The 15,807-nt window shown below is 39.0% G+C and overlaps 1 protein-coding gene across 4 annotated transcripts in view; it reads left to right on the forward strand.

Moving 5' to 3' along the window:
• Positions 1-15,807, forward strand: part of AMPH (amphiphysin) — a 248,500-nt gene that overhangs the window by 199,119 nt on the left and 33,574 nt on the right. For 3 of the 4 annotated variants that reach the window (XM_087436005.1, XM_087435903.1, XM_087435953.1), the window contains exons 12-16: positions 2,540-2,656; positions 6,700-6,723; positions 8,710-8,733; positions 11,512-11,544; positions 15,643-15,699. In XM_087436005.1, the coding sequence (XP_087292131.1) occupies positions 2,540-2,656; positions 6,700-6,723; positions 8,710-8,733; positions 11,512-11,544; positions 15,643-15,699 (255 nt within the window). Of the gene's footprint in view, positions 1-2,539; positions 2,657-6,699; positions 6,724-8,709; positions 8,734-8,987; positions 9,501-11,511; positions 11,545-15,642; positions 15,700-15,807 lie in introns of all 4 variants that reach the window. The other variant, XM_087436054.1, reaches the window with a different exon arrangement.

Consider the following 15,807-nt stretch of genomic DNA (forward strand, 5'->3'; position numbering starts at 1 on the left):
GTGATGCAGGTATAAGGAATGAGAAAAGATTAGTTTTGTTTTGTTATGTTAAGGGAAATTACGTGTCACTATGTTTCAACATGTAATGACAGAGTTGTGAGTACTTCTCTGCCGTTTTATAAAGGAATACTACATAAACAGGCAACCTCTTTTTGCTCTTTTTGTAGCTCTATCAAATTACTCTTTGATATAAGTGTCTTGAGGGATAACTCTCAAGATTAATGGAGCAAAACCAAATAGAAATTGAGCCTGAAGAAGCCAGCTACACATTTTGAAGTCAGCCCAACTTGTATTATGGAATTTGATGACAATAATTTTACACAGATATTCATCATTACTAATAGTAATTAATAACAACATAGCTTCCATTTCCATTTTGAGCATCTCCTATATATTATGTACAGTGCATTTTACGGTCTTTATTACTCATGGTAATCTTACCAGGTATTATTACTCTCATTTTATGCATGAAGAGATGGAGACACAAAGAAGCTAAATTAGTTGTCCAGAGAGAGACAGCTAGCAAGTGGCAACATTGGGATGCAAACCCAGATTTATATCAAAGTCTCAGCATAGCTCATTACAGTCTAATGCCTTTTTTCATCCTTGATCTCTAAATTCCCATTCAAGCTTCCTTAAAGGGATCCGTTACGCTCATAAGGGACTGATGGACATATTTGTGTGGCTAAATTTTTATGGAGAACTTGCATAATGTCAAGAATTCCTCTGCAGGTCCTCAGGGCCCCTGTTTGGGAAATGTGGGACCAGGTCTCAGCAGCAGCCTGGAGTAGCACTGGAGTCACAGATATCTGACTGTGCAGTCCTGCCTCAGCGGCATTGCAGCTGAGGGAGCCAGGGCAGTATAACCTCATTCAGCCCATTCTCCTCATCCTCAAATGGGGAAATGATGCCATCTGCCCCTTGATTTGTTTTTTTAGGGATTAGACAATGCAGATAAAATACAATTTGTGGAGTCCAGTAAAGTAATTCTTGAAAGGCAAAATAGTGTTGTCATCGTTAGACTGCAGCAAAGTGCATTAGCATGAGTTAATGTTCATATATATAAAGTTCTTAGAACAGTGCCTAGCACATTCTAAGTGTAATATAAGTGTTTGCAGAATTTTAAAAATATAATTTGCACCAATATAAAAGTTCGTGAAAAAGAAAACTCACACATATTTTGAATAGGGGCCAAGGGAATGAGTTGACAGTTTTGTGATTATAATTTTTAAAGAAAGAGGGATCTCAGAAGAGCCTTAGCCTTCTGAAATTTAAAAAGGACACATGAGTATCATGCTGCAAAATAGATAACTCAAGACCAACAGCATGATATATGATATGTGATATAAAAGCATTTCCTTCTGCAGTGAGTGTGGATATACTAAAAATAAGTGTTATCTCTTATGTTCCCAAGCTTTTCATACATTTTGAAGTTTTTAAATTTTTATGTCTATGACAATATTAATTAAAATAATGGCTATTGTTTAAAATCTTTCTCTGAACATCTGTGTTCTTATGTAACACTTTATCCTTTGTTGTGACCTTTCAATTTTTAGCCAACAGGTGGTCAAAATTGAAGCTTATATCAAATACCAAACACACGTAACTCGAACTGTGTGAAAACTGATCCCAAGTCTCTTCACTGTGGTGTAGTTTATGGGGACTTTGTTTCAACTCTGCCTCTTACTGTGTAACTTGAGCTTGGGTTAGGCCAACTTCAAGCCCATGCTGTTTTCCTATATATCATGATAGCACAATAGATGAACAAATGTTAATGTTTAGTATTATAAATCTTTTGCAATTGTCAGAGCAAGACTTGCATTCTCTGTCTTGTTTGGCTTACCTTCTTTCTAATCCAAGAATGTTATTGGGGTAGGAGCTCATCTTGCAGCAAAGATTGGAGGACATGATTCTCTCTCTCTCTCTCTCTCTGTGTCTCAACCCTCCTTCCCTCATACATATAGTCAAGGCAAACAATATTGTGGATGAAGAATATATTACACAATAACTAAATCAAGGGATAGGGTATCTCTGAGAGGATGAGGCAGGTGGGATGTGGTCAACAGTAGACAATGATCCCTTCCTTTTTAAATTTTAGCTTTGCAGAGAAACATCACAGCAATGGGTTACTGTAATGGATCCAAGCCTTGGCCCATTTTATCTACCTGGTCATCTGTATTCTTGATCTGAGATTTCTGAACTAGCAGAGAAGGAGATACCTTGGCTCTTGGTGGCATTAGGACACATCTCTCAGACATTCTCTTTGTTGGCTGGACTTGGAGCTGGACAAAGGACAGGAATTGGAGCCTGGGCCATGTTCCCAAGCATCTTAGGTTATACTTGTCCAGAGCTGGTTGTTTCCCCTCTCAACACATTTAGCTAGTGACTCTGGGAGCATATGGATGGGCCACCTATATGGTAAACTATCAAAGCATGCTTCAAGGATATCAAATGACATTGGAGGATTGTACATGGGTTATATCATGAAATCTTATCCAAGTCAAGCTAATGCATGTTTTGTTTTGTTTTATTTTGACAGAATGAAGTTCCTGAGGCGAAGAAAGAGGAGACTTTGTTGGATCTGGACTTTGACCCTTTCAAGCCTGAAGTAGCACCTGCAGGTTCTGCTGGAGTGACCCACTCACCCATGTCTCAGGTATCAAGTGGTTTTTTTTGATGTTTGAAGATGATATTTCATAAACTTTAATAAGCTCAGTAAGGTAACAGATGCATTCCCGCTCCCTTTCAAATGACCATTTACTTTTTTTTCTTTTTGGTTGACAAATATTTACTATTGGGAAGGAAGGGTAGAAAGAGGACCTTACCAGTATCGATTATTCTAAACCTCCTTGTACCATTAGCCTTCTCTCTCTGTGGAGCTGGGGTAACCATACATTCCAGTTTGCTCAGGAATTGTCTTTCTCAGAGTAATTATTAATAGTGCCCCCTTTTGCACTCAAAACTGTCCAGGTTTGGATGATACATTTAGCAGTTTTTTTTTTTTTTTTTAATTTTTTTTTTATTTTTTTGTGAGGAAGATCAGCCCTGAGCTAACATCCGTGCTAATCCTCCTCTTTTTGCTGAGGAAGACCGGCTCTGAGCTAACATCTATTGCCAATCCTCCTCGTTTTTTTTTTTCCCCAAAACCCCAGTAGACAGTTGTATGTCATAGTTGCACATCCTTCTAGTTGCTGTTATGTGGGATGCGGCCTCAGCATGGCCGGAGAAGCGATGCGTTGGTGCGCGCCCGGGATCCGAACCCGGGCCGCCGGTAGCGGAGTCCGCGTACTTAACTGCTGAGCCACGGGGCTGGCCCCTGGATGATACATTTTATGGCTTCCCCAAGTAAAGCTCTTTCTTTTGACTTTGGGTTTGATCTTCTTACTGTTTTCTCCACTTTCCTTTCTCATACTTTGCAAATTAAGGCATATTTGAAATAATCATGAGATTATGTCCCACAGAAATGTTTTCAGTCTTGATAGTTCTGAATTTGGTGATGTTGTCCTCACCCTTGCATTGCAGAAGCTTCCCTTACGTGATCTTGATTATGGCTTGATGCAGAGTTGGCCTTGCATATGAAAGCCTATCCTTGCTCATCACTTCCTTACTCTCAACAATTTTCCGATTTTGGTAGTTATTGTGATAGCATTTGCTGTCAGAAGGATACTGGTGGTGGGTGCTGTAATGAGTTGTGAGTGCTTCTTGGAATATAGTTAGTTTACAATTATCTACGCTGATGGAAGGAAGTTAACTCAAAAGCTTGGCTAAACAGAAATTGTTTATATCAATATTTTGGATGTGGTTGAGGCCTCACATTTGAATTTAGGCAAATCCAAAGATGCTAGAATATATTCAGATTAATTAATGCAGGTGTATTATAAAACTCAGGTTAAGAATTGAGACCCAGCTCAGTCTTCTGGTCTTGAAGCCTTCTTGATATCTTACAGTAAAGGGGAACAGACAGCTCATTTTGAACCTCAATAAATAAAGCTTCTCTTTAATCCATGCATTCTTCCAGAATGTGATTGGGTTTCTAAAGGCCTCCCTGTTGTAACATAGGAACAATAAAAATCTGAGATGTCAATAAAGCAGGAAATTAAGTAGATCAGACACTAGCCTTAAAGGTACTTTGCAAAAAGTGGATCTCTTAGGGGCTGACCCGGTAGCATAGTAGTTAAGTTCGTGCCTTCTGCTTCGGCAGCCCAGGGTTCACAGGTTCAGATCCTGGGTGCAGACCTGTGCGCTGCTCATCAAGCCATGCTGTGGCAACATCCCATATAAAATAGAGGAAGGCAGGCATGGATGTTAGCCCAGGGCCAATCTTCCTCAGCAAAAAAGAGGAGGATTGGCAACAGATGTTAGCTCAGGGCTAGTCTTCCTCACACACACAAAAAAGGATCTCTTAGATGAATGTTTTAGAAAGTTCTATTAACTCCTTTTTAGGAGATTCGTGATGTGCATCAGAGTGTTAAAGGCACCAAGAAGTTCTGCAATTAAAAGAAAAAATTGTTTGATTTGTTTAACTTAGAGTTCCCCAAATTTGTTTGACCACAGAAATCTGGTTTAATGAAATTTTCTTAACATTCATGAGAATGTTCTCTAAAACACAGTTTGGGAAATGCTAACCTAGTAATTGTCAGTAAGTGTGAGGGTTCTGCCTTGCTGGCCAAGAAAAGTAGACAATGAACGTGCCTATCATTCAGAATACTTCCCTCTCAGAGCTTTCTCGTGCGGACAGCCAGCAGAGTTCACGGCCTCTGCCTGACTCTCCAACACTCATTACTTTAGGGTCAGAGGGAAAGTTTCCGCAGTGGATCCTGTGATGATCAGTGGGTGAGATTCTGCAGCATTTCTGTCTACAAGTTTGAATCAAGACAAAAAACTCTTTTATATCAATTCATAATTAAATTAATCCATAAATCTTGAAACTTTATATGGATTTAGGACTAAGAGATTCTTTCAGAATTAAAAAAAAACATGACCTTGGTTAAACCTTCAGAAGTCTTAGTTCTGAAGAAAATGCATTACTGCAGTTAGGGAAAGCTGTGTGTGCCCTTGTGTTCTTCCCTCGGGTCAGGTAATAAACTGCTCTGGCTGCCCAGTGGCCGTTAATTGAGTCACCTCACTGCAGAGTCGTCTTGTGATCCAGCTCTAATCACATCTCTCCTCTTTTGCTAAGAAGTCGTCTTAGGCTGAGATAACAAAAAGCATAGAGTGGTTAGATTCTGCTTCATCCCCTTCATTCAAAATAATCTCCCCTACCCATCACCTGACCCCATGTTTTAAATTGATGTTCTTGCTGCTAGCAGAACACCTCACCTTGTGACCTCTGCAGTGTCTACATGAGCTTACACATCCTTTCATGATCCTCAGGATTGATAAACATGATGTTTCATATTGCTGCTTTCCTTCAGAGAAAATGCTTGTGCTGTCTGCATTATGCAAGGATGTGTAGTAGCTTTTTCGGAGCTGTGATTCTTCAGGGGCTATGAAGCTAGAAAACATAAACCATCTGGATACTCAGAAAATGCATTTCAGATGCAGAAGGAGTCTTTGTACAAAAATCGGTGGCTTTCAATGGAGCTGCTCTACTCTCCTTTCTTAGTCATTCTGCAAATAAGGTGTGAGCCCGGAGACCAATCAGGTTGCACAGAGATGCAGGGTGGGCGGGGCAGTGCAGTTAGAGTCGGCCCAGACAAATGGGTGGGTTCAGTCAGAACCACAGGGCTATGTTCTGTAGTACAGAATTCAAATAAGACATCTGTAATCCCATCTGGAAACTGTCGTATTCTTAAGATAGGAGTGCCAGGCTCTCTAATTTGCTGTTTACATTTAGTGATTCAAAACAAGTGCATAAACATGGATCCATTCTAGTCACAAAGACATGGGCAGAAAAGGATGTGGCTTTAGCAGTAGTTCTCAATCACAAAGAAAGTAAGAAAGAGAGATCTCCTCTATTTTCTCACACAGTGGAAGTCATTTGAACCATCTGGATCATTCCTTAGGATCAATAAGCTTTATAATTAAAATGCCAGTAGTAAGTGTATTTCATCCGTATGTCTTAGGGGAAACCCTGCTAATTTGCATGATTTCCAATTGATTGGGCTGTGTGTTATCATCTAATTCAGTGTATTGAAGAACTAGTTTACTGAGATTCATTTACCATCAAATGGTCATAATGTATTCTCTTGAATTTGGTGGGTGGAGGGGAGGAAATAGCATTAGCAATGATTAGGATCCACGTTTCTTCAAAGATGTGATAAACTCTAATATCTAGACATCTTGGTTTACTTCATTTTAGTTGTGTGTGTGTATTAAAGTAAACCCATTCATCGTGTTTCGGATATAATTTTCTGCTCTTACAGAGAAAGGCAGATGGACTAGACCTGTGGTATCCAATATAGTAACCTCTAGCCACATGTGGCCATTTAAATTTAAATTAAATAAAATTATGTAAAAGTAAAAATTGGGTTCTGTTACACTAGCACATTTCGATAGCCACATGTGGTTATTGGCTACCATATTGGACAGCACAGATGTGGAACATTTTCATCACCAAAGAAAGTTCTATTGAATAGTGCTGCACTAAATGTTTTTAAAATGTTTGTGATTTTATTTCAAGGACTTTTATCACCTCAGCATTTTTTACATCCTTGGGATTTGTATACTAACTGCATTTTTGTTTGTCTCTGCTTTCAGACGTTGCCTTGGGACCTATGGACGGTAAGAGTACTAAGAACTCTGTATATATCTGGATCCTAGAAATTTGGAAACCTTGTTATGTTTTATTTCATCTGTGATGGAAAGAAGACCCATGACTTTTTAATATGTAGTCCCCTAGAACAATTTTTAGCCACGCGAGAGTTCCAAGAATTACTAGCAACTGGAAACAATGGTAAGGAAAAGGGTGTCAGTGTGCTAGACTCCTGGATGGGCAAGAATTTGGTGTTATTCCCCCTTATGCTTCTTCCTGTGATTATTAGTAGCTAGAGGAGAGGTTGTAGTGAAGGACATGTACATTTGTTATTGCTTTTAAATAGAATATAAGACAAGTATGGATGAGAAAATGTAAGGGATGGGCTACTCTGCACAGGGAACCATTTTTTCATTATCATATTCAATGAAGCTTAGTCAATAAGAATTTGGGCTTTAGAGCCAGACAGCCCTGGATTTGAGTCCAACTCTATTTCTTATAATCTTGTAACTTTGAGCAATTTCTAAAACTCTCTATGCCTCAGTTTTTCTATCTGTAAAATAAGGGTAATGACACCAACCTCAGAGGGTTGTGTGAGGATTAAATGATATTATTTGTAGAGTGTTTAGCCCAGTGTCTGGTATGTATCAATAAAAGGTAGATATTACTAACTGTTCAGCTAGTCTGATGTGCAAAGATGAGTACTTCCAGAATTTATAGTTGGGAAAGAGACACAAACAGAGCATTGTGGTGGCAGCATCTGTGCTGTGAAATTAGGAGATGGGCCACACCCATATAGAACCTTATATCCCTTGGGGTAGGGCCTTTGCCTGCTCTGTCTTAGAAAAGCCCTGGTCACCTGGTCTTAAGAACTCAACTTGAGTTTCACGTTTTCTTCTTTTCCAGTGAGACAGCAACAGGAAAGTTTGGTAGCTCTAGCTGTTCATGAGCCTGGTCTTCTGAGGGGACGTTGCTACTTTCTTCCCTTAAAACAGAAAGATGACTGTCCCCTTCCCTGTCATGGGAGCAGGTTTATACTGCATTACTTAGGATCCTTGGAGCATCATGGAAGGCTCTCGAGAAGAGCTAAGAAATGTTGATTGAAAACATTTTTTATAGTCAGCTGGTTTTACTTATATATTCACAAAAAGGGATGCATGGATTGGCATTCAGGACATTTAAATTCTAGCCTCAACTTTGTGATAATTTTCTTGGAGATTAAGGGACAATGCTAATTTTTTGTTATTCCAGTATTTCACATCTTCAGTTGGAGCTATACCACTTTTTTCCTTCCCTAGCTGGGAAGGGTATGATGAGGGTGAAGGTATCATCTAGAAGGAGCCTCGACTATTTCAAAGGACAAACCTGCGAGGAATGGTAACAGTGACAACATTGCAAAACAGTAGCTCCTTGTACATAATTGCTCACATTACTTGATCCTCTCGGCTCCCCAGTGTCGTTTCTGTGCGTGCAGACAAGGCTTCTAGATTCAGGGTGGAGGGAAATACGAGGAGAATCCTCCAGGCAGTCAGAGTGGTTGGTATCAGATCATCGTTCATCCAAACACCACCTCAAAGACAGAACCAAGTGCAGGATATGTTTGGGGAAGATTTTATTCTGATCTTGTGTCAGAGCATATGATACTGTGTAATTTTATGGCCGCCAGTGCTTGATCTTATTTTGGAGTTCTCAGGCTTGTTTATTTACTTGAAACTTTGCTTTTCAGGGTCTGCTAAAGCAGAAGTCATGAAATAGCCATAAAACATCCTTGTTGATACTAGAAAATGACAGAGGCTTTCTTCATGTTTCAGTTGTGTAGTCTTAAACAACATTGGAACAAAACTCATTGCTATCACAAAGCAAGTTGTAATATTTAATCTCAAACCAGTAAAGCCACAGCCTTTAGCAGAATGTTGACTCTGGACAGTATGGGATTTTAAGGTGCTAGCAGATTTTCTTCTCTTGCCTTATGATTTTTATCATTATTTATTATTTATTTGTTTTTACTCATACAGACGAGCACTGATTTGGTACACCCGGTAGGTAAATATCCAGAAGATTCTGGATTTTTTTGTATTAATATGCATTATATACATGATATATAAAATGAGCTTTTTTTCTCATGGCATTGCTGGCCACAAATTTAACCTTAAGCCATTTAATTTAATTACTCTGTAGTTTTGTTTAACTGGTGCTACCCTACTGAAGAGCTTTGTGTTTCTCATCAAATCTTACCATGATCTGTTTCATCTTATGTTTCTTTTTTCCCTTTGCTCTTCTGCATACTCTAAAGACTGACTCTTCAAAAAGTCTTTCCCTGTGTAACCTGATCATGGAGGAAACTCCAGACAGTGGGTTGACTGAAGAAATTCAAAGATCTCAAATTGATCTAGGTGCATTTATGTGGGGCCCTGATGCTAGTACAGACAATGTCAGCCAGGAAATTACACAAGGTGGGTCTCAGGAAGACTCTGCATGTCTCTCTGAAGCAGAGCAAGGCATGGGATTATTCACCGGAATGCTTCCTTCTGCTGACTGGCGCACTGAACAGGGTGAGCATGTCCTGGGGCCAGCCCTTCCATGTGGAAATGAAAAGTTGTCCCCAAAGCCCGTGCCTGAGGCTGAATTTGCCATTGCTGCTTCTATGGAGATGGAGCAGCCGTATGACTTGCCTGACTCAGAGATGCCAGCCATGGAAACTGGTGGCCCAGTCAAAGAAAGTCAAGAAGATATTAAAAAGTTGGATGAAGAAGAGAAACAGAAGGCAGAAGATTCTATGTGGGCAGGTGTGGAGACATGTGAAAAGGTAGACACTGGAGCTCTTGATATCAAGGCAGTAGAAGGAACAGACAAATTTGAAGAGAAGGCTTGTGAAAGTATAGGAAACAGGGTAGTAGATCTTCTTAAGATAGTAGGAAAGCAAGACCGGGAGATCTTAGAAATCAGTGAAGAGGAAACTAGTAAAGATCTAAGAGCTAGGTTTATGGAAAGTGTAAAGACCAATGAAAAGTATTTTGAGAAAACTGACATATTAGAAAAAGACATGGAAGGAGTATATATAGCAGATGAATTTAGTGACGGAGACCAAGGGCTAGATGAGGGGATTCAAGTAGTGATAAATAATTGTGAAATTATAGAGGGCTCTGGGGCTAAAACTGCCAATCACACAGGTATTTTGAATCTGCCTCTCCAGACTGACTCTGTATCTAATATTGAAGATGTCAGCCCTGAGGGATGGGATTTAGCTAGAAAAGACATAAAGAAAAATTTAATAGACCCTCCTAACCATGATGTACTATATCACTCAGAACAGGGCAGAGTAGATGCTGAAGAGATTCAGTGTGAGCCTGTGTTACATGATCCTGGAGGTGACAGGGGTGAAAATCATGCTGTTGTTTTATCAATAAAACATGAAGTGGCAGCCCAGTCTAGGGCAGATCTTAATTATAATTCTCTGGGAACTAATGCAAACAGAAGAGATTGGTGTTTGTGTAAGGTAGAAGATTCATTAATAGAGGAATCTGAAAGTACAGTGACTGGAAACTGTAGTCGTACCGTTAACTTGCCAACAATTGCAAAAACGAACTCTTGGGGAACAGATCCAGGTCAAATCTGGCAGCCAAGCTTGGATTCATCAGTGAATAATATGGATATATTGGAATTCTCTGGTATACCAGATGGCCGAGCAAGTGGATTTGCCAACTGGCTTGATTCTATTAACCACTGGCCTATCAGAGATATGGGAGCCTTAGAAAATTGCTGGGAACATTTAGATATAATTGAGAGCAAGAAGGGGCTGGAGGTGGACTTACAAGCAGATGTAGGTGGGGAACAAGCCATTGCTAGCTGCTGGGAACAAAGCCAAGAGAGAGCTAGACTGTTGGTTCTGGGAACCTCCCAGAATGCTAGCACCGAGAGTTCTGCTAGTCCCCAAGACAATGACATCAACAACTCAGATTTATCTGAAGATGAAATTGCTAACCAGAGATATGGATTATTGTACCAAGAAATAGAGGCTGATAAAGAAGAGGTACTTACCCCAATATGTAGTATAGACTAGCCCAAGACTTCTGTAGGTTCTGTTTTTCCTAATGTTTCCCACCTACTTCGTTATCCCTAACTATCTTCTCTCAGGCCTACCTCATCTCCTTGACAGATTGTCATGTATCTTTTGAAATCTGTGCAAACCAAACACAAATACGTTGACAAAAAAACCCACAAAAAGCAGAATGATTATGTTTGGAACTAATGAGAGTCTATTTTACCATCCCATTCATTGTGTTTATTCTTTCTGCTTTCATTTTTACTGTTCAAGCAGTAAAAAATATGTAGAGCAGAACTAATTTACTGTTCCTAAAGTAAGAACACATAAAGTGTTTCTACCCAGGCCCACTCAAACTATAGAATCTCATAATAGCTATTCATCAAAATGATGCATTAGAGAAATACTGGAAATACTTCTTCTAGATTCTATCAGTGGACTGAAAAAAGAGCTACATAATGCCTCATGGCTCTTCTCTAGAATCATCTTCTCATAATTGAGAAAGTGGGTTTTGGTTAACACTGAGCGACAGTGCTAACCAAATAATTGTAAAAATAGACCAGCAATAATTGTAAAAATAATCTTTTTTTTGTCAGCCTATTTAAAATAATATAGTATGGTCTTTTGCATTTCCTAAGCACTTTCATGCACAGTAACCTTCTGTATTATTTTAAAATTTCTGGTGGTCTTTACTTTCCAACTTGTCTAATGGACATTTACTGATCCTATAAAAACAATGAAAAAATAACATTCTCTGATTTCTGTTTCTGTTTAGGCTTCTGGTGGTTCATTTAATGGATTCACCCAGGTAAGAAATTGATTTGCTGGCAAAATCCACTTTTTGAGAATGATGCAAATTTTTAAAATATAGACCTCTGTGTCGCTGGTGTAGCATGATGATTAAGGGTGTCAGCACAAAACTTTACCCCACTGTTTACAAATTCAATAACAGAAATAGTAATAGTATCAAGATTGTAGGGTTGTTGTGAAGATTAAATGAGATATGCATGCAGAGCACTTAGGCCAGCAGCCTGGCACGTTCTAAGTGCTCCATGATTATAGTTAGCTGTTAATATTATTAGCTATACCATGGAATTCTGCTGATTCCTCTACTAAGGAAGTTAGAAGTTGTCCTAATATGAGAAGTTCACTAGATTCAGCTGTTGGAAGAGAGGAGATAGGATTGTTTTGAACTAATGAGATGGGCCTTTAGAAAATAGAAGAGGTTTTTAGGAGCCTCCTTCTAACGATTCGTTCGGAGCCGTACTATACGGAACCTTACCTCTTCAGTGGTTCTCCAGAAAGGAGCCATCGGGGAGATCAGAAACCAGATGGTGGCTCTGTCCAATAAGACGGTATTTTCCTTGGGGGTCTGTGAAAGAGGACCAGAAGATGGACTGTCTCATTCACTGTTTATGTCCCGACAGATGAACAGTTGTAACTCGTGTAAAAGGCAGGCCACGTGGCTATTGAGCTCATGGAATAAGTTCTGAGAACCTCTTCAAGGAGGCTTCAAACAGAGGCTTGTCTGTAATGAATGGTTTGTTTCAGAATATTAGACATGAACAATTTCAAATTTAACATTTAGAATTTCTCTATTTAAAAGTTTGATTACTTTCCCCCATGTTACCTATAAACAGATAAAACCCACTCACACACCCGCGCCCCAATACAGATACATACAAACACAGAGATGATAATGCATCTCTTCCATCTGCATAAAACTCTTTGTAAAGGTCATGTCATAAGAATTGTTGTTCATTTCTCATTCTTTTACGTTTGTATTTTTATCAGTTATAAATGCGCATAATTTAAAAAGTAACAAAATTTTATGAGAGTTTTTTACTTAAAAATTGCAGACCATCATACACCCCCTCCATTTCCTGTTTCTTAGAGGTAAACACTTTCTCTCCTGTAACAGATTGTCTGGCTTCACCCCCCTCCCTATGTGTGTATGACTTTCCTATAAAGCTGCTTCTTGATATCTGAAGCATTATCTCTTGACTCATCTCCCTGGGCGGTGAGGACTTAAAGCACTTCAGCCTCCTACCCTCACAGTTCACATTTCTCGTCTGCTTCCTTCCCTCCCTCTGATACAGTTCCATCATAGCCATCCGGCCAATCTGTGGTCCTATTATGATGACATAAATGCTGTTAGTGCTCAAGTCATGAAGTTTACATTTCCTTTTATGCCAACTTTCTGTTTTCCTTTGAGGAAATAATTGTAGGGTCTTATTTGTTTGCTTGTTGGTTGGTTTGCTTAGTTTTCTAGGTATTTATCACTAGTTCAACCCCCTACTCTGTAGTTACATCAATCTCTTCTCATTTTGTTGGCAATATTAAATATCAATCAGCTTCATCTTCTTGAAGAACTTCCCTCTCTGTCCTTCTGGACTGCTCCATTCTGAACTGGGGACTCCGTAGCTGTGACTTGCTGCACGGCTATTACCACAGGCTCTCCCGTTACATCTGTTCTGGGGGTTGCCTTCACCTCTCTCTTCTGTCGATCCACTCTTTTCTGGACACAGATCTTCCTCATTTGTGGTTTAATCTCTCATTTGTGTAGAGCACATCTTCCAGTAGCTTCCTGAGAAAAGTGTGCAGGAGAAGTGTGTATTTGTGACCTTCTGCATCTGAAAATATTTTTATTCCCTTATACATAATTGACAGTTAGTTTGGATATTATAGTAAAAGCTGTAAATCATTTTCTCTTAGGATTTTGAAGCCATTGCTCCACTTAATTCTACCTCCTACTGTTGCCATTGAGAAACTGTCATTTTGATTCTTGATATTTTGTAAGAAATCCTCTCTCACCCCCTAAATCTCCCTTATACACCTATCTGAACCTCTTATCTCTGGAATTTTGTGGAATCTTCTTTTTACCCTACTGTTGCTGAAATTTTACAATGATGTGCTGTTGTCTGAGTCTATTTTCATACATTGTACTAGACACTTTAATCTAAACATGTATGTTTTTTGCTTTAGGGGAATTTTTTTTTTTTACTGACGATTTCTCTCTTTTGTTTCCTGTGTTCTCTGACTCTGTAACATTTCTGTCTTTCATATGTTCCTGAGCTAGTGTTCTAATTATTTTTTTCCCTCCTATTCCCTTTTCTCTGGCATCTTTCTCTGCTTTCCAACTCTTCTGATAGACTTTTCACTTCTAAATTCTTTTAATTTCCAAGAGCTCTTCTTGTTTACTGAATATTTGTATTTTAATAGCATTCTCTTCTTATGTCATGAATACAACATCTTCCATTATATTTCTGAGAGTACTAATAATAGTAATCATTTTTGAAGGTTTTTTTTCCTACTGCAAAGTCTTTCTCTCTTCCACTTGCCTTTTTTTTTCCCGCTATTTGTTTTCTCACTTTCGTATTTGAGAAGAGTCTCAAATGTCTGATGATCTTTGCTCTCTACTCATATTTAAGAATGGGACACTAAAAAGCTGAACTGAAACTTGCATGGGTAGGTACCCACTGACCATGAGTATTGTTGTAGGATTTTCTGGCCCATCTTTCCTGTTGAGGAGCCCCTGATGTCAGATTCTTTAGGCGTTTTTTTTCTTGAGCTGGTCAAATTTCCCTAGGAAGACTCTTCTGGTCTCCTATCTGGGAAGTACATGCCTGGCTGCCAGTGTAATGGGAGGTGAATGGGGGAGAAGTTGGGGGGAGGGGGGAGGGGCCCATGTGCTCAATATTTATTATGTAAATGTTCACTTAATCCTGCTACTTTCCTAATATGCCTGTCTGTGCCCCAGTCCCAAGACCCTCTGTTTCAGCCTCTGTGGAACAATCTCAAGTCTTGTGCAGGGGTGGGAAGGGATATTGCTTGATTTTCCAATAGATGAGAGTTACCTGGAGGTCTAATTACTTTTTGATAGACTTTCAAATAGTTGCCTGTCTTTAATACCACCCTTCCTTCCATTTAGCACCACCTTCCTTCCTATCGTTTTCTGTGGCCCCCATGTTTCTAATTCTTGATCCGTTGGGAGTTCCGAATAGTAACTTGGGTTGCTTTTTGGCATTTCTTACATCACCTTAGGGTACAGATTTTTTGGATCCACCAAGTTACTTACTGTTCATTCGCCTGCTTTTCAATTTCAAAATTTTCTTGCTGTTGTCTTTCTTCCCGTTCTTTTTACCCTTATGGGTTTATGCTTTTAAAAAATTTCCTTATTGTTTAGTTTGGATTCTGGAGGTAATAGAGGTAATTGCATGTGTTCAATCCAACGTCTTTAACATACAGTCACTGGCTCCTCTTTTCTGTTGGGGAGCCTCTGATGTCAAATTTTTTAGGCGCTTTTCTTTTTTCTTTGAACTGGTCAGATTTTCTAGGAAAGACTCTTCTGATTTCCTGTATGGAGGGTATAAGCCTGTCCACCAGTGTAATGAGAGATGAATATTCCCTTAGAGACCACTGTTCCCTTCAGTTTCCTCCAGCTTGATTTTTAGGTCAATGAATGTATTGTATAAAATTTTTAAGTTATGACTCATACTTAAAGAAATCACACTTAAGTGATATAGTAAGATTGACTTTCCAACATTTAAAAAGTTTAAATTTGTAGCTTAGAGCTGCTAAATTCTAATTCAGTGTAGATGTCCAGAAGAGAAGCTGTGGATCAAAGATGTCCCTGAAGACACTGCCTGTTATTTAGTGTCTCTCATTGTATCATTGTATTCTGCTAGCTCAGATTTATATTTAGAATAACTACTGTGTTAAAAATTACTTTTGCATTTTTTGTTTTTCTGCTTTAAAATAAATGGAGACCTTTTAAAACTTTATAATGTATTTATTGACACAATTGGTGGGAACTAATTTAGGTGATATCTTTGTTGTTGCTTTTTTAGCAAATTAGCTGGAACTCTAATAAGTTTTAATCTTCTGTTTTCTCCCCGATTTCCAGCCCCAGGACACTTCATTATTCACGATGCAGACAGACCAGAGTATGATCTGTAACTTGGTAAGTTGATTTTGGTTTCTGCTTTTGGGAAGTTGTTAGTTACCGATGAACGTTCTAAGGTTGATCATCCTAGGTTATCTAGAGCTTGAATATCCAGAATGTGGTTTT

Source organism: Ceratotherium simum, chromosome 1 (assembly GCF_057802395.1).
Source record: "Ceratotherium simum simum isolate JZ-2026a chromosome 1, ASM5780239v1, whole genome shotgun sequence".
Lineage (NCBI taxonomy): Eukaryota > Metazoa > Chordata > Mammalia > Perissodactyla > Rhinocerotidae > Ceratotherium > Ceratotherium simum.